At 35.8% G+C, this 19,688-nt stretch overlaps 1 protein-coding gene across 3 annotated transcripts in view; it reads right to left on the reverse strand.

Annotated features, from left to right (window-relative positions):
- The window catches only part of npr1b (natriuretic peptide receptor 1b), a 38,075-nt gene that overhangs the window by 12,617 nt on the left and 5,770 nt on the right, over nucleotides 1–19,688 (reverse strand). For all 3 annotated transcript variants that reach the window (XR_009266523.1, XM_058747842.1, XM_058747844.1), the window contains exons 3-10: nucleotides 11,274–11,461; nucleotides 9,771–9,884; nucleotides 8,325–8,460; nucleotides 2,303–2,397; nucleotides 907–1,042; nucleotides 743–827; nucleotides 515–635; nucleotides 289–363 (exon numbers count right to left, since the gene is read on the reverse strand). Coding sequence is in view for 2 of the 3 variants with exons in the window: in XM_058747842.1 (XP_058603825.1) it covers nucleotides 289–363; nucleotides 515–635; nucleotides 743–827; nucleotides 907–1,042; nucleotides 2,303–2,397; nucleotides 8,325–8,460; nucleotides 9,771–9,884; nucleotides 11,274–11,461 (950 nt within the window). In the remaining variant the exon portion in view is untranslated. The remainder of the gene's footprint in view (nucleotides 1–288; nucleotides 364–514; nucleotides 636–742; nucleotides 828–906; nucleotides 1,043–2,302; nucleotides 2,398–8,324; nucleotides 8,461–9,770; nucleotides 9,885–11,273; nucleotides 11,462–19,688) is intronic.

Consider the following 19,688-nt stretch of genomic DNA (forward strand, 5'->3'; position numbering starts at 1 on the left):
CATGAAACTAACAAAGTACCGCTAAGGCATTTAATCTGTTAATTCTAATTGCTACTTATACATTTTTAACATTTCAACTTCATTGAATGTATTATTGAATGTATCATGAACAAACATGAACTTGCAATGAACATACATTTAAATAATCCTAACCTATTAATAAATTAATAAATGCTGTAAATAATGTTGTTCATCGTTAGTTCATTATACCAAATATGTTAACAAATTGAACCTTATAATAAAATGTTACCATGTGAATATTTAAACCAGAGCTTGTCAGAATGATACCTTAAAGTAGCCAGTCTTAGCAAACACCTGGAAATTACCATCAGCTGTCAGCAGTGATCCATAGTTTGAACCTCTCTGTAGAGAACGCGAGAAATCGAATGACTCCGTGATGATAATTAAATAAATAATAAATACAATTATTATTTAAATGAAAACCAGAGAGCTGGAGAAGACATTTATAAATATGAGTGTGCACTATGTAGTATGTACTGTCACTGTGTTTTACTAGAGAAAGTGTGAGTTTGCTCCCGGTGCTCCTCATGGCCTTTTCCAGATTGCTCATCTGAATGTCCTCCCAAGCAATTCTCCATAACTGAGCGACCAACTCCTTCTCCAGCTTCAGCTTTCTGTTTGTGTACATACAGTATGTGTTTTAAATGCAGCCATATTTGCAGAACAAAATCACATTTATAAATAACTGGTCAGGTATCAGAATCATCTAGCTAGCTCTCACCTGTATATAAACACAGTCACAGTGAAGATGATGACGAGGATGAGGAAAAGCACAATGGAAATCATCTGGTGCATTGCGATGGTTCCTAAATGTTAAGAGGGAAAGTGAAGGATAGTGAGATGCAGGTAAGCAGTTGGACTGCAGAACCAGTGTATGATACCCACGTGCATGACACGCAGGGTTGTCGTTCTTAAAGCCGCAGAGGGGCACATCCCAGGGAATGTTGCCACCTGGCCACTGGATAGCCATCCCAGGAAGAATCTTCATCTGCTTCTGTGTGCCATTATACACCGCCACGATCTGCAGCACACATGTAAGCAAAAAGAGAACAAACACAATGGGGAAATATCATTTTATTTATATAATAAATTAAATTCTAAAGAAACACCAGACATGTTACACAAACATGTTAGACTTGTTGCAATACCTTTAAGACCAAAAATGTAATTAAAACCGTGGCTTTTAGTTCATGTCTATTAGTTTGAAGGACATTTATAGTTCCGTTCAAAAGATTAGGGTCTGTAATGTTCTTTTCCTTTTTTGAAAGAAATGAATTTAATTCAGTGAGGATGCATTAAACTGATCAAATATGACAATAAAGACATGTATAATGTTGCAAAAAAAGAAGAAATATTTCTTGTGACACTGAAGACTGAAGCAATGGTTGCTGAAAAATCAGCTTTGCCATAACACGAATAAATTAGATTTTAAGATATAATAATACATTATATATATATATATATATATATATATATATATATATACACACACACACAAATAATATAATTTCTAATGCATTTAAAAAAATTATTCCAACAGAATATAAGAATATACAGCTAATTTTCAATGCCTGTCAGTAGTGAAAGATGTTTGTGTGTGTGTGTGTGTGTGTGTCCAGATGTTGCAGTTATGGCATCTACCAACTGGGGCTAACTGAACCTTGATCCCCTGACGTCAACACAGTACAAAAAAATCTGCTCATCACGAGATTTCTTTAAACTTGCAGAAAGCAAAAGCAAAGTGAACAAATAGCATGTTAATGGCAGCAATCAAAAATGTTAAACTGAAAAAGGCCAGTATTTACGAAAAAGGACAAGCTTCATTCAGAGAGCAGCTGAGATCTTTAATATCTATTCATCATCTATCCTGTACTCGCTCACACACAAACAAAAAACATTTCCCTGACTGAATATGTATCCTATAATTAACCTTCCTACAGCCTGGCCTCCCAATTACCAATCAAATGTCTTTCAGAAAGGAGGGTTTGTGTGGGGGGGCTTTGGTTTTAAATTTATGCCTCCAATCTGCCACTTGGTTTTGAGATTCAGGTGTTAAATTTTAATTCATTAGCCTGTAACAAAGGAAAAACTGTTTGGATGACACACACACACATACACACACACATAACTGCTGCAAGAAAAATGAGATTGCATTTCATCTGTCTATTACTAACAACAGAAGCATCATTGCTATTCAAAGTTAGGCTCATTTGATTTGAGAATACCAATAACAAAATGACGAAACTGTGTGAAACAAAGTAAGTATGCCATTACCACTGACCTGAAAGTTGCCACTGTTCGTGTCAGTCATGTCCCACAGGGCAAAATCAGTCTCTCTGTCTCCATTCTCATCAATCTGCACCAGACCGGTGACACCTGGGAAAACCAAGTGACAAAAAGTGTGTTATAGAGCTCATTGCAACAAATTCACATCAGAACCACCAAAATTCACCAAAAAAACAAAAACAAACTTAGCTTTGAAAAAGTGAAACTTAAACTTTGACATACTCCATTTAAATCTGAATATAAAGTTCAAACACATAAAGCAGGAGCCCTATAGTTAAAATGATCATTTAAAACAAATGATCAAATCCTTGAAGGGATAGCTCACCCCAAAAATGAAAATTCTGTCATCGTTTACACAGGTTCATGTTGTTTTAAAGCAGTATGACTAACTTTCTTCTGCGGAACAAAAAATATGTTTTGAAGAATGTTGGTAATCAAACATTTTTAGTTTCCATTGTTTTTTGTCCATACAATGCACGTCTACCGGAACCAAAACTGTTTGCTTACCAACATTCTTCAAAATATCTTTTTTATTTTCAAAAGAAGAAAGATATAGAGATTTTAGAATGACATAAGGGTAAGAAAATTGACACAATTTTTATTTTTGGTTGGACTATCTCAGTAAGTGAGCTATAATTCTACAAAGACATTAACATCACATACCAACCACTTTGTCACATTATGAGTAATCAAAGTGATTATAATCACACATAGTAAATCAATCCACACACAGTGAATGTGTATACAACAAGTGTTCAATCAAATCTGATTGAGTCTCTTGAAAAGCTTCCGGTTGTGCCCATCTGCCAATGAGGGTCAGGTGCGGGCTGTAATTTCCTGTGGAGGCCACTCACCTCTTTAAATGGGCTACAGATAGAGGCCGAGTCCAGCTCAGAGGAAACACACAGTGACATTTAGACTGATATGAAAAGCTTAAGCTTTATCAGACTGGAAATGTCAAAGCCATTGGAGAGAGAGGGAGAAAGGAAGAGAGAGATGTCCTCACATCGGCTGATGATAAGGATAGCTTTAATAAGCCTGCATGAGTTATAAAAGGAATGGACACACACATAGACAGTTAGTGGACCATGACTGCCCATCTTGTGCAAATTGTATTCAGATTATGAGGAATGTTTTGGCACATATTCCCCTTTGGAGGATAAAGGGAAATATCTTTGAACATTGACACTTAACATCTCCAGCCAACATTCTCTCAGAGGACATGCAGTCTATTTTGGAGGATATTAAATTCAGCTAATAAATTTTACATTACACACAGACACATACAGTATATGGATAGACAGAGAGAGTATGTGTTTGCACCATGTAATGAAAATGATGTAATGAGTGTAAGTGTAATGCTATTTTGAGTCATTTGAATTGAAGACAGGTCATTTATTGTAGTGTTATGACTACCTCAGCAGGAAGTACAGGAAACAGCTTGAGTACAGCAAGCCGGAATGAAAATGTAAATGCAGATTGATGCTGAAAGCAGGAAAAACAGGACTCATTTGAATAAAGTAAGCAAAAACATATTTCCCATCTCCTACGATGTTGACGTCTCTATTTATGCCTTGTAAACTTCGTTATCTACCTGAATAATATTCAGGTTTTGTCTAAATTGTGAGAATGACCTTTGATACAACTGGAAGCATCAGTAAAAACAATCTGCGTCTGATACCATCAAGCAAAAGTGTATTTATTAAATGTACTTAACTTGGAGTTATTTTATAGCTGTGTAAAAACCTTATTAAAACTTAACATTTTACGAAACATAAATATTATGTTATATCAAAATTAACATTTTAGGTTAAACCTCAAATGAATATATATGGAAAACAGTATATTTTATGTGTCTTTATTATCTTTTTGGAGTTATTTTATATATACCTTGATAAAGATGAATATAGAAAACAGCATAATTTCCGTCTTTTTAACTTTTTGCTTTTATTAGTTAATTTTTAAAAGTCCTGTGGTAATAAATAATATATATATTTTTTAAATAAATTAATATGAGGCCGTAAAAGCAAGAATTGCATGCAAGAATTAGAAAACAATTAGCAAAATGTTTTTGATAATAATGTTTTAGAACATTTTAGATGTAATGTAAATATAGCCTATGCTACAGTGAATTATTTCACATCAACTACTGATTTATCTAATTTATCTAAATAAATTTTTCTATTATTATTTTTAACCTGTGATACATTACCATCACAGGTGAAGAAAAAACACTAGTCATAAAAATGAGCAAAACAAGAAAAGATACTAAGTTCTAAGAAATTGTTAATGGTGCATGAAATAATGGGCAGCTGGAAGATATTACTGATTTGATCCATTGAGTCAGCCCCTTTCTGAGTCAACTGTGCAGACTGGCACAATGTAACTGAAGTATGCACTCAATCAATAGATCTGAAATGGATTTCATTATCTTTACAATAAAGATAATGCATGATTTTAGAAGCGAACTAAAGAAAGTCTACTTCCCCTTTCAAATGTCATATAAAAGGCAGAACAAGTATGTAGAACATTCTTGTGCTTCTGGTCTATTCAGTGGCTTCATATCGCTGTAAAACCCTTATGTGCCCAAGTTTGTAAGTGCAGTCTTTAGGAGACAGGATTACAGGATATAACTGTACTAGAAAACAATATTACCTTATTTCAGGGACACAGGGAGTCCTTCAAAGAACATATAGACATAAATAATGCAGTATTGTATTTCACTCAAAAAAAACTCTCTCCAATCAAATGTCTCGTTATTAGGAAAATAACATTGAAAACAGTTTAAAAATAAAACACTCAAAAAACAGAATATGCAGCCAGTCGGCCATTATCACAAATCACATAAAGTATATGATAAAAAATAATTTTTAAAAATAATTTGTGAAAGTTTCAAATTTTTACTTCGACAACTATACTGTTGTGAGTTTTACTGTCCAGTTTGTTCCAAATCAAATGTCACAGAAGGACATCAGCAGGAAAAGCTGCCATGCATGCATGAATGAGTCTGAGTCTGGCTCTTGTGGTGGTCTATCCCTTTCAGACCACTAGCTTTGGTCAAACGTCTCCATAAACACACTTGGCTCTGTGCATGGGCGGGCAAATCACCTCTTTCTATTTGAAGCAGATCAATGGCAACAGGACACCTGCTGATTTTAGAATAATTTGAGGGAAGTCAAATACTGTAGATTGGGATCAGATATAAAGTGACGGGAGGATGCATGAGTGTATGGTTGGATGATAATAGAAGAAATCTTATAAATGCTTCTAAAATGGCATTTTATTTTATCTTGTAAAAATAAAAATAAAAAACACGACACATTTGAGTTAGACTTCTCTCAAGAATTGTCGTTTGGATTGCCAACTTGTTTGTTGCACTGAATGCCAAATGCATCCTTTAGCCAACAGACAACGCCAACAGATCTTTTGTTTATACAAATTTCCAATTAACATAAAAGGGAACTTTGACTTGTAATTATTTATCTTGATCATTCACAGTTTGCTTCTAAAAGAGAGGACAACATCCAAGGCTCTTTGTCTCTAAAAGACAGGACGTTATTTAAGATTTTCAACCGAGACATAGACAAACTCTTAACTAAACTTTAGTCTAGTTCACAGATCTGTTTTTATTTACAGTAGTAATCAAGAAATAGTGTAGAATTCCTGTTCAACCTAATAGATTTAAATAAAAATACATCATAATTTAAATATTGTGTCAGAGTTTTAATCCCGACTATGCAAATGCATGTTTAAAGGACAATGCTTGTTAGACTAAATAAATGGGTAAAATTGGTTGATATGTAAGTGAAGAATATATTTGCGCAATATTTCATGGAACTAGCTGTAAATGGGCACAATCATGCATTGAATTCTGTGAAATGCTAAAAAGAAAAAAAAAAAGCACTGTGTTGACAATATGTTGACAGGCAAGGTGCTGTATGAAGGATGTGATATGACAAGGAACAATGAACACTACATGACTAATGAAAACTTAAACAATTGTGAAATAGGAACCTTGGGGCTCCATGTCCTTTAGATGCTTCATCGCCATTCACAGGGAAACCGCTCAAGAAGAGAGAATGAGTTATGAGAAGCAGGGAGGGGAAAGGAACAGGTGGAAGGACAGAGATATGACAGATGCAGGAATGAAAGGCACAATATGGAGACAGAGCAAGAGAGAGAGAACATCTGTACTTACACTCTTAAAAATAAAGGTGCTTCAAAAGGTTCTTCACAGCAATCCTTTAGAAGAACCATTTTTGGTTCCACAAAGAACCATTTAGTCAAAGGTTCTTTAAAGAACCATCTCTTTCTTACCTTTTTATAATCTGTAGAACCTTCTTTCGCCACAAAGAACTTTTTGTGAAACTGAAAGGTTCTTCAGATGTTAAAGGTTCTTTGTGGAACCATTTAGACAAAAAGGTTCTTCTATGGCATTGTAAAGCACCTTTATTTTTAAGAGTGTAGTTGGTTAGAGTTACTAGGAAGCAAAGCTGCCAAAAGCCATATGAACTATAAATTAAGGAATAAATAAGTCAAATGAGTCTGGGTAAAGTTTAGTGAGAGAGAAGACAGAAAACAGACTAGCTTGTTGTCTCTAATGCACACTGTATTGAAATGATAATTTAATTAAACATCAAATTATTACAGGACGGGATTCAACGGGATTCGTCAATCAAGGGCCATTCACACAAGTGATTAATAGCAGTTTTTTCAGTTATATTTACTTCATAATTAATCTCATGAATCTCTACACATGCATCTTTGGATGTACACTTATATAAGAGCCAACACTTACAAAAGGACTGTATACACTGTATAAAGACAATACTTTCTGTATACACAATAAATAAATGCAAAAGCATAGTCAGCCTACAGTGTGCAAACTAGCTGTAGGATATAACATGAAGGTTTTGCATGAACTATCATAAGGTTGTAATTCATTTATATGTATTTTTACTTGCAGTGTGTCTGTGTGGGTTTCTGCGCACGTGTGACCATGTCTCTTTTTCTCACATCATAATTCTGGAAAGTGCGTCACCAGATCAGTCGGTCTTTTATGCCAGTCTGTATCTGTATCTGTATCTGTATCATTACAGTGGGTCTGTAATGCCAGACTTTCTACTGCAGGGCATATTATTATATTTTCTGTTTAATTGACAGAAACCAAACTGGACCTGGCACAGACAGAGGCCTGTTTCTCTTTCTCTTAATGATTAATTAAGCTGCGTTAATTAATTATGTACACAAGACCTGAAGGGTAAGGGTTATTGTAAGTACATCCCAGAAATAATTTTATAATTTTCTCCTTTTATAATGACAAAAAAGTTAAAAAAAAAAAAAAAAACCCAAAAAACAGAAGAAAAACAGGCTCTCCTTGTCACCGCCCAGTTCCAGTCCTGCAGGGAGTCCGCCCCCTCCCTGATGGTACTGTTACTGCGCGGGATGCGCCTTCCAGGAAGGGGCCATGTGTCACATGTATGTTCCTGTTGAGTTCCTGTTTTTCCTTATTTGGTTCTGTTCCTGTTCTCATTAGTTCATTGTCTAATTATCGTTCAGTCTTATCACCTGTGTTTAATTAATCATCTCATTTGCTTCTTGGTTTCCCTGTCTTTTATAAGCCTTCAGTTTCTGTATGTTCTTTGTCTCGGTTTAATGTTTTGTATATGGTCAACGTGTGTTGAAGCCTCATTAAAAAACTCTTATGTTTACTCTGTCTTCGTGCAATATTACTACAACCACGACCCGTGACAAGTGAATGTTAACCAGCCAATTAAAAGTAAAGCAGTAAACTCATTGGCTCAGCTTGTGCCAAGTAGTTTAACGCTATGAATATCATCAATTTACGTTTACGACCCATCAGCTTGCACCATCTAGAGTTTCATGACAAAACTTGAAATTTATTTAATTTACTTTATATTAAAGATTATGGATTTGTCTTCAAGTTTGTTTTCTATGAAAGACAAATCCTTAGGTCATGTTCTGGATTTTGGGTTTCAGTTAGATCACGTGCTCACCGTAATAAGTCCGGTTCCACATTCTCTTTGTGACAGACTCTCCTGAAGGCCGACCATGTCCTTCTGTAAGACTCTCATTTAGAGCACTGCAGTACAACATCAGACCATCATAGAAACCACCTGAGATGATGTTCATCTGAAAGAATCAAATACACAAATGAATACAAAGAAGAGCACATTCATATTCATAACTAGGCTGGTCCTGATGGACGTGTTAGAATGATTTTCTCGACACAAATCCTACTTAGGATGTCATTATTCTGTTGATTTTTTAGATATACCTGATCTGATCCGAATCCTTCATCAAATATTTGCCACAAATGAAAAAATAAAAAGTGAGGCACAGGGTAAAGTGCTTCATCTCTTAATCTTTTCTCCCGATCCATTCTGACCATTTTACCCCTGCAGAGATCCATTTACATGCAAATGAACAGAACTGATGAGGGACTTGCTTTTTTTAAGGCACAGTCACTGGAAAAGAGTTTTTCTTTTCATATTTCGCTTCACTCAAGCCCCCTGTCACTTTCTAAATGTGAAATGGGACCCAGAAAAACACTTAAAGATTATCTAAGACTCAGGCCTCTCAATTAGAATCCACGCTGAGGGGAAAATCCACAAAGTCTCAGACAAATTAAGACAGATGTGCTCATATCGCTTGTTTGTCTGGTAGAGAACAGTGATAAACATACAGAGTTCTTCTCAGAAGCACATCCGATCTTAAACACCCCATGAAATGGCTCAACAAGCCCTGTTGTCTCTCACGTGTCTATGTGAATGTGTTTTTATGTACGTTGTTTTGAGATGCACCGTGAAATAAAGATGGAGATCCTGAATTGAACTAAATTACCCCTCTACATCCATATTATATGTTCCCTACTCTATTAAATTCAATAAGCAGAACACACATTAACAGAACATGCATCATACACATGAGCTCCATAACAACAAACATATTTTCCTACATTAAAATGCATGAACTTTAGTCTCCCGATGGACACTGTGAAGCTTAAATCTGAATTTTGCATGTGTACGTCACATTAATTTCATATTCTGGGCCTTACATATTCATAGAGATATATAATTACATTCAACTTTTACCGATGCAGCACGATTTTTGAAGAAAGAGAGCAAAAGTGCATTGCAGCCTGTTTCTTTGCGCATTATTAAGTGAATAGAGGACTATTACAGAAAAAGCTGTAAACACACATAATGCATTTTGGCTGGAAAAACATTCATTTAATCATTTTGTGTCCCTTTAAGCTCTTTATGAGAGAACCCTGGCTGCAATAGAGGCACATAGAGTTTCTAGCAAGATAGAAATAAATAGTAATTTCAAGGGAAGAGAAAAGATGGAGAGCCTATTAGAGTCTTGGTAGAAAGGCATAACAATACAACAACCAAAAATGAAATGAAAACGATGTATCACTTCACAATGACCTCTCTTACCAAAGAATCCTCCACTGTGAAGTTGAACATCCTTTTGGCATCCGATTTTAGATCACTGACAAACTCCTTGTACTCCTGATTCTGTGGCTCTAGGTAGGTCAGAATCTTCACACTCTGAAAAATATACAAAAAATATACAATTTGTCCTAAGAGGAATATTTTAAAAATGTAATTGAATTTTCAACAAGTCATTATTCCAGTTTTCAGTGTCGCATGATTCTTCAGAAATCTTTCTAAGATGTTAATTTGGTGCTCAAGAACCATTTTATTTTCATAACATGCTTGTGTAAACCATACTTTTTTCAGCATTATTTCACGACTAAAAAAATAAAATAAAATAAAATAAAAAGAACAGCATTTATTTAAAATTGATTTTTTTTGTAACAATTTAAATGTCTTAAACTGTCTTAAACTTCAACTCCTTTAACTGTTATTTTTGATCATTTTAAAACATCCTTGTGGCCCTTACTGGTGCTTGAACTTTTGATGGGTAGTGTATGTTGTAAAATACTGTACATAAAATATTTTTCACTTACATAAAGTATGCAAATTTACTTTGTAATGCCCATCAGTTGTGGAAAATGCAACAGACTACCACAATCTGACTGGGACTCTAAAACATTCCATCAAAACTGTGAATGAGGTACCCGAATCAGCTCTTTAAAATACCGAAAGTATGCTTGACTACATGGTGCATTTGGATATATGCCCGGTTATAATGCTCTTCTCCATCATTTGATGCATAACTGCTGATTTACATCACATTCACAGACAAATCGCAATCAGATGAACTGCTAATATTCTTAAAATCCTAAAAACCTATCAACAAACATTTAACAGCTTCTTTTCAATCCTGACAGACTGAAGTATTTCTCTTATAATTCCCAACTTAAATATGAATAGTTTGTTCATTTGGCCAGGTAGTAAAATGAAGAAAAAGGATAATTATTCAACATACTGCATGTTGTGTGCAAACATAATCTACCAAAGCTAAGCTCCAGTGAGCGTCAGCATGTCCTGAATCTAACTGCGTGGGTTCATCAGCGGGTACTGAGTGTTGGAGTTCAGACTGTTTCTCACGCTCTGCACAGAAACTCTTCCACTCTCAAAACAGGCGGCTGTTATCACAGTAGGAGCTTGTGACTGCAGTTCTGTGACACCAACCAAAGCCAGAGTGACCTGCAGAGCATTTGATAAGAATATGGCTCATATTTTGAGCCCCCTGGGCCCTGAGGCATAACAGTGGTTGTTTTGTGTTTGAGGGTGCTTAAATGAAACACGTTGTTATTATGTCACTAGACACACTAAAAGCAAGGCTTTTGTTAAGGTTAACAATAAAGATCCATAACTGTCTCTCTCCTCCTCCATCACCATCATAATAATTTTAACTAAAAAGAAAATACTCAATGACTGAAACTAAAAATGATTGTCTCCTGAAATTGTATCTCCTAATCTCTATTTGTCCATCATTTTCTCTCATGTATTATGAAAGGTTTTAATCACCTGGAAGGCCTCCTTTGCAAAGACATCATCTGTGTCTCCTCTGGCCCATGGCTGAGAAGGTCTGGACTCCAAACTGCGTCCAAAGATGTCAATGTAGAAGAAGACATATTCCTCCTTAGGGAGACCTGCCCTGTGGAAGTGCACCATTAACTGCCGGAAAATATCCGGAGAACAGCATACAAACACCACTGTAATGAGAAAGAGAGAGAGAAAAAAGGATATTGACGTGAGAAAACTTTAGCGTCTTCATCATTCATATTTGCCTTTACTTTATATGAGATAGAAGCTCAAAAATAGCATTTTTTTTGCACTCCCATTAGCACTTTTACCAGAAATGACTTGGTAATCAATACTATAATGCCATTACCTCAGCATAACGTGCCAATTTAACACATCCAGACCGGAATTAGTATGTGTGTGCATTTTTGTTCATGCGTGTAAATGTGCCTGTATGGTGCATTAATGCATTTATGGCTCTGAATGTGTCTGGACTGTCTGTTCTATGCTTTTAGCTTCATACGTCATACTGTACATGTTTTTCATGAACACTACTGTTTTCCTAAACAGTATTTTTGCCTTGTTTTCCAGTAATATAAATATCCCTAAAAACAACATATATTTATTTGCAAGATAAATTTACATTTATGCAAAATTGCATGAAATATTAAAACTTGTTTTCAGGTAACATTTATTGAAATTAATTTTTACATTTATTTTATTTTATTTCATTTTTGTGAGGTTTTAATTTTTTTTTTAAAAAGAAAAGAAAAGCTAAAGGGACTGGTCAATATAATGTATTTTTTCTGAAAATAATATATATTTTCTGAAAATATCTTATGCAATATTGCTTCTCAAGTAAACTTATCTTGATTAAAAGATGTTTGTATTGGAAAATGAGAGAGAAATGCTGATAAAGAAAATGATTTTTGCAGTGTAAATATAACCGGCAGAAACATTCTCATTGTTATTGAGTTAAACAGGATGTTTCATAAGAATGATAAGGAACAGGTTTTATGTGAAATGGATGTTAAGCTTCTCCTCAAAATTTCAGATAATAAAAACATACAGGCGAGAGAAGGAACCACCAACAAGAAGAGAAAGAGATCTGGACAAGAAAACAAAATGCTTCATTAACTCTGATCAAATGAGTGAAGTGATCACGGAGACAGCGAGAGAAAGCGATAGAACTTGACTCCAGACCAGACAGTCATTTGCAGAGTGAGGGTAATTGCAGGAAACCTATGCTAACAGCCACGTGTGTGTGTGTGTGTGTGTGTGTGTGTCTGCTGCTCAGAGACACAATGTGATTTCAGTATGTGGATAATAATGAACACAAGCTGAGAGATGGATTTAGAATTTTAGAAGAGTTCTGTAAATGAACATCTATCTATAAGCATCTGTGCAAATATAATGGAAATGAGTGGGGAATATCAACCCATCCATCCATCTGAGACTTTAAAGTAGTCATGAACTAAGAAACCAAAATTCTCTTGATGTTTCACATATAAGAGGTCATTGTACTATGAAAACATCCTGTAAGTTTCAGAACTCAAAACTTTCTCGTCAATCTAAAAACAACTTATATTGATGCCAATCTGCCAAAATGACAGCTTGTGGAATGGGCTACTCTATGATGTAATAGTGCGGTAAGCACCGCCTCTGCAGAAGAAGATCGACATCACTGTCTGTTTAGCCCCGCCCACCGATTACGAGAGGCGACGATAAAGATGCTCTGAAGACAACAAGATGCTGTGCAGCGCCAAGTTGTGGAAAAAACAGTATTTGCATTGCCTTCCTTCTGCTCCCAACGTTAGGAAAGAGGGGATGTCAGTAAGAATTCTGCCTTTTGTTCACTTCATTTTACCGTGGACTCGTTTTCAAACAAGGCACAATTCAACGTGGGATTTTCATAAAGATTAAAACTAAAAGACAATGCTGTGCCGACTAATGTGGAACCCACAAATGTCAGTAACTTTTTATTATGTGATCACTATTGCTTTGTCGTTTGATATGTACTGAATATTTATGTTTTTAACCTATATCACAGCAGCTTCCAACTGTGAAGGATCCCAGTAGGCACACAACGTCATAAGACCTTGATATTTGGTTAAATTTCGGTTGTGACGTCAGGTGACCAAAATACAATGTAAATTCAACGTCTAATGTCAATGTTAAATTGATGTCCAATACCAACGTCAGCTGACGTTGATATTTTGTTGTTTTTAGGTTGTGTAACCAAAATCCATCGTTAAGTCAACGTCAAATTGACGTCAATCCGATTTTCATTTTCAACCAAAATGCAACGTCTGTCCGACATCATGTCCAACGTCAACCTGACGTTATATAGACGTCTGGTGCCTGCTGGGATGTAGTAGACTGTCAAACATACACAAGCCAATCATAGCAGAGTCTACAATCCGCCGCGCATATTCAAAGAACAGTACAAAAAAAAAAAAACAGAGGCAGATCATGACCCCTTTAAACAAAAAGGCAAGACACCAGAAAATTATCAGAAGATATAAGCCAGCATGTACACCTGTGAAGGTCAGAAAGGGGGACATGATCAAGATGGAGACAGACAGGTAGTCTGTCTTTCACACTATGTATTTGCAGATCTTGGTGAGGGAGCCCAATGACAATGAAAGGCAAAACTTGTTCAGCTCTGCAAATGTGCGTATAATTCAGAATCTGAATCAGTGTGCTGACAAATGTTAACAATTTGAGAGCTTTTTAGTCCTAAACATCCTTACAATTCGGGACATAAAAAATAAACAAACACCAGCTTCTAACTGGTCTAAACCAGTCATTAGCTGGTTCTAGCTGCTAGAAATTTTGGATCAGCAACAATCCAGCTACCAGCTTGTCATACTAAATTAAAGGGATGGTTCACACAAAAAGACAATTCTGTCATTGTTTACTCCCCCTCATGTCATTTCAAACCTGTATGACCTTTCTTTCTTCTGTGGAACATGAAAGAAGATATTTTGAGAAATGTCTCAAGTTTTTTGTCCATACAATAGAAGTCAATGTGCTCCAATGTACCCAACATTCTTTAAAATATCTTCTATTGTGTCACACAGAAGAAAGTCATACAGGTTTGGAACAACACGAGGCAACAACAGAATTTTGTTTTGGAACATGGTTTCTGGTTAACAAGCTACTTAGACTAGCTAGATTGTTAAAAAAAAAAAAAAAAAAAAGCATATACCAGGTAGATTTTGAGTAACAGGTTAAATACAGTATACATCTTAAAATCTGATTGAAACTGTGTGGCACTACATTATGGATGTTACCCTCTCACTCCATCAGAATAAAACACTTATGGACAGAAATTTTTCAGTCTGCAGGCTACTAAAGTAACACATAACTGTGAAGTAAAACAGGAAATATAAAAAGTCCTACTGTGAGTGAGTCAGAGGTTCAGTTCTTTGTGTCTGAAATCAATACTGAACTACCATAGAACCAGATCTTTACATCTGCCCACATGACAAAACCCAGCTGTCTATCACTCTGACAAGAAGGAAAGAAATAGAAAGAATGAAGAAACAACTAGGATGCGCAAAATGCAGGCTCAATCAAATATCAAACTGCATAATTTGTGCACTCTTCTGACGCCAACGATGCAAATTTAATCAGGGTTTCTGATTTCCCCAGTTCATAACAGATCAGGACCCACAAGAGCGACTGCAACGACTGCAACTATGATGACGAAGGCATGTCCATAGGATAAATGTAATTTTGTTTGGGAAAGGAGTACATCAGGTGTGAGAAGCAACATGTCATTGAGATAAAACAGTCCATTACACACTCAAATGCACATCATTATCAGATAAAGCCCTTGAGAGAGGCTGCTGGCAGATATCCAACCTAAGGGAGGGAAACGCTATTTTCAACGCTGTTAAACATTAACTAGCACTGAGCAAATGAGTTCTTCGCTTTTCTCAGACGCACACGTAACATTCCTGAACATATTTTCCCTGGACAGGAGTGACAGAACATAAGTGGCTGTTTTTGTAGGCCAAAAAGAACAAATAGAGCAAACAGAACTAGCAGGTTGCTTTGGTAAGAAAGTGTCTACTAAAAATATACTGTGAATGGGTAGTTGACATGACTTCTGAAGCAGCATGACATCTTATACCTAATATAAACCACTTTTTAAAACAACAACAGACCTCAAATTAATTGAGGATGGGACATTTTAAATATTCATTTGTCACACCACAACTATTTAAAGCTACACACAGCATGTTCAGCTGGTCACGTGATTTCAATACACAACATCCATCCCCAAGAGATGACCCACTTTTTATTTTTGTTTTATTTTTTAACATTTTTATTTGACAGATATAATTGTTCTTGTGTGTGTACTTGATTTTTACTTTATACAGTATTATTCATTCCTTTATAAGTACTTTTTTTCATTATTACACCATTATGTGAACTGGGGAAAAAAACATGGTGATTAAAAATGGAGAAACTAAAAAAAAAAAACCCACTTTAATTCGACTGGGCTCCTTTTAGAAATTTTTTAACATACTTGCATATAATTAGTAAAAATGTGTGTTTGCTACCTGCTGATTATGTGCCAAAAAAAGGCTAGTTAACTGTTGATTTGGTCATTGAATTGGTATTCAGATATTTTGAATTTAAATGCTCCTATACCAATTACTTACAAAAAAAAAAAATAAATAAATAAAAACACATGCTAAACTTGTTGACTAGCGAAACGAATATTACATTTCTTATTAAACTTTATAAACATGGGCTCCTATTCTTATGGAAAAAAAAATAGGCTGAGAAAATAAAAATCTTAAGTTGTATATATATATATATATATATATATATAAACAAAAGAATCGTCTATCATTTCAAAACTCTGCACTCCATTATATCACCACACCAACTAGACCATGAGTAAGAGTGAGTCTGCCCTCCCAACAAGAGCTAATCACAGCCCTGCTTGCATGGAATCAGATGAGGAGGTACATTGTAATTGCAATCGAGAAAAATGGCCACACACTGCGCTCCAATGATAATGATGGGCTCAGCTCAGAAAATGTGATGTCATTCTCTAAATACAAACGTGCTACAATTACACTGACAGCCGGAATCAGGGAAAAAGTGCATTTTTTGTGTGCTGCATTTAAGGAAACCCAGACTGGTTGTGTTCTCTGAAAATAACACCATTAAGACATAACTTTATGTTCACATGCACATCAGCTTATGCTCTATGTTTGATCGATCATAGCAGACTGTTAGAGCTTCACTCCCACACTGACTCTGATCTATACCATGTAAATGCAGAACTTGAACTGTTAAGTTTAAGCTGTTCTATCCTTCCCTTTAACCCATAATTAAAGTGCTTCAGTACATGTTTTTAAAAGAATATCGACATTACAGTTGCACAGCACTCCGCAGCTCCAAAAAACGATCAGAGCAATTACAACAGGAAATAGCAGCAGTTCTATTGATCTGGATGGAATCCTTGAAGCCTATTTTCTCACATATCTGTTGACCATGAAGGGGGAGCAGACAGAGACATGAACAGGCTTCATTCATGCTCATTTATTTAGCTATTTGTTGACAAGATAATCCATAGGCCTGAGTGATCTGACAGAAGATGAAAGAAAAGAGTGACGTGTTCAGATTCACTCTACGAGCATCTGGATGGAATCTTACTGTGAGAGAGAAGAAAACGTCGATTATCACAATGATGTCAATTCTTCAGCATTAAACGGGATGGAGAGGAAGTAAAGGAAAGTTTAAACCACAATTCTCACAAGAGCTTTCTGCTTGGCTCTGGACAAAAATACAAATGAGATGGAAGGGCCTGATGGGGTTTAAAGGGGCTGCATCAGCATTTATGGATATATATGAATGTTAATGTATTATTTATTCATATGAAATGGCACACCAGCAGTACATCTTATGACCCAGACACTTGTACGGTATATAATAGAAATCAGGAATTTTGTGGATTTTAGTTTATTTTTGAGATCATTATTCACAATATGAGCCATTTTATTTGACTGTAACGATATATATCACGATATAGTCATTTTTGTTTTAAGTAAGGTCTTTATGATATCAAAATTTTTGATACCATAGAAATGTAATAATTCTTGTCACCAGTGTCGATATCACAAAAAAACTAATACTAGCCCTAAAAGCAAAAAACAAAACAAAACTCAAGCTCACTGAAGACAAGTAAACAGTCAGCAATTAAATAAGAATAAGAAACTAATTACAAGCAATAGGATAAAAAAAACTACAGTAGAACAAATAAATAAGAAATACATACATTGTATAAAGTAATCAATTGTAGCTATAAAAACACTGCATATTATTCACTGTGTAAATTAAATATATAGGCCATATACAGTATAGGCCTATTTCTTAGTTACAAAAGTGATTTAGTTAAGAGCAGTAAGAGATTTTCTGTCTTTTGTTGTCTGATAAACCTGAATGACAGACTGCTGTCACATTAAGAGCTACCCAGATCCAATACTGTTACACATTTTCTTTCTCAGCTATTTGCGTTTACTTAAGAACTAAATTACTGTGTTTATGAGGATACTTACAAAGATGGGTATTTTGACACATATAAGGATGTGTATTTAACTGTTCAAGGCCTATAAAGCTATGAGCATTGTCTTCATGTGCGTGCACCTCTCTGATAGCATTCAGAAACAGTCTCTCAGACAGCGCATGCATATAGCAAAATGAGTTCTCTTTCGCTGTTGATTGTATTTAAGTGGCTTAAAATCAGTTGTTTTTAAACTGTAATGCATAAAAACATGTGCAAACAATATTTGTGACAAGGTAGCACAGCAACATCACATGAGTGTGTAACCGCGATAGAGAGGATAGTCCAAAATCTCCACCGTTGACAAATTTCTACCGGTGAACCGTGGTATATCGCCCACCACTATTTAGAATATAAACACGTTTAAAATTTGCAGTATTTCTCTCTTGAAACAGACTAAAAATACTGTTGGCTCATCTTGCACTAAACAGATTTCTGTCCAATCAAATGTTCTCTAGAATGAGAGTCCTGTCCCCCAGTACCACCTGCGACTACACCAACACAGGAAAGAAAATTGCTTGTCAAGTTTTATAGGTCTTTAAATGGTGGTTTTGCACAAAATTTGAGATTTTTAATAATGCTTATCAGCAATAGACCAATTAAATTTGGTCCATCTAGCAAAAAAAAAAAATGCCTTTGAAAAAAACTGAGCACATTTCGAGGTGACAGCTTATCATAAATCTAATGTTTGACTGTAAGCCACTAAAAACAGGTTCTGGCATTGACTGTAAAAATAAACTAATTTCTGTCCGTCAAGTCAAGTCTGTCACGTTTCTCTTCTAATGCTGTTTAACACAAGACAGTGTAAGGTTACAAATTCTATTAGCGCAGGAATCTGTGTGATGTAAGGGAGGTCTGCCTAGCATTACCTCAGTCTAGAGGATGTGAGATCATTGTTTTAATAAAACGAACCTTATGTTCTGCTGTCACGCAGAGGACATTAAGACTTCGAGAGGGTAGATTCAAGGCCGATATAAAGACAAGCTTTCACCTCTATGAATGATGCTTTTGAAATGTTTGGGTTTAAGTCTGGAGGCGTTCAGTTACTCTGCATTACATCCAAAGGTCAGAAACGATGGGAGATATCGACTTGAAATATCAAAATACAGCACATTCCTTCAGTAAGCAGAGAAGCATGCTGGGTTTATAAAAGTGCATGTAATGATTGTACAAATTTGTGTAGTTTTCTTCACATCCTTCGTTACCCCCTCAGTTCAGATTAATTTTTAAGTTGATCCAGATGGATGGAAAAGCAGGGAGAAGCGGAGCACGGCCTTGTGGGTAGTTTAGTTCAGCATGGCCGCTCTTGCGCTCTGCAACCATGACGACAAGAGGGCAAGAAGCTCTAGTCACAAAGATTGGCAATTTAGAGATGCTACCACTCCATCAGGAGAGGAATTATAACAAGCAATTCCATAATGTGAGCTCAACTCGTTATGAAGAGCTCATGCAGTTCTGTTTGTCCTTGATCCGAATTCAAGACTTCCAAAATCTGGGTCAGGGGCCTGAAAACCAGATCTTCTTGTTGGCACTCAGGAGCCGAGGTCCTCTTTGATGCTGGTTTCCACCATGTGCAGAATCAGGTGTGATTGAAGTGATTGGGTACATGGTAAAATGAAACCAGAGGAGAACAGTCCTCATCAACAGAGCAGCTTTGAAGTGTGTGTGCGTGTGTGTATATGAGAGAGAGAGAATGATGTTGAAGCACCTGCTGACTTCTGGCCATTAACAACCTTGCTGTGCTGGAGATTTTATCCAGAAGCAAAGCAGCAGCTAAGTGCACATCACTTCAGCACTGCAGAGAGAGAACATGAAGTCTGAAAGGTTAT

The sequence above is a fragment of the Onychostoma macrolepis genome, chromosome 16, assembly GCF_012432095.1.
Source record: "Onychostoma macrolepis isolate SWU-2019 chromosome 16, ASM1243209v1, whole genome shotgun sequence".
NCBI lineage: Eukaryota > Metazoa > Chordata > Actinopteri > Cypriniformes > Cyprinidae > Onychostoma > Onychostoma macrolepis.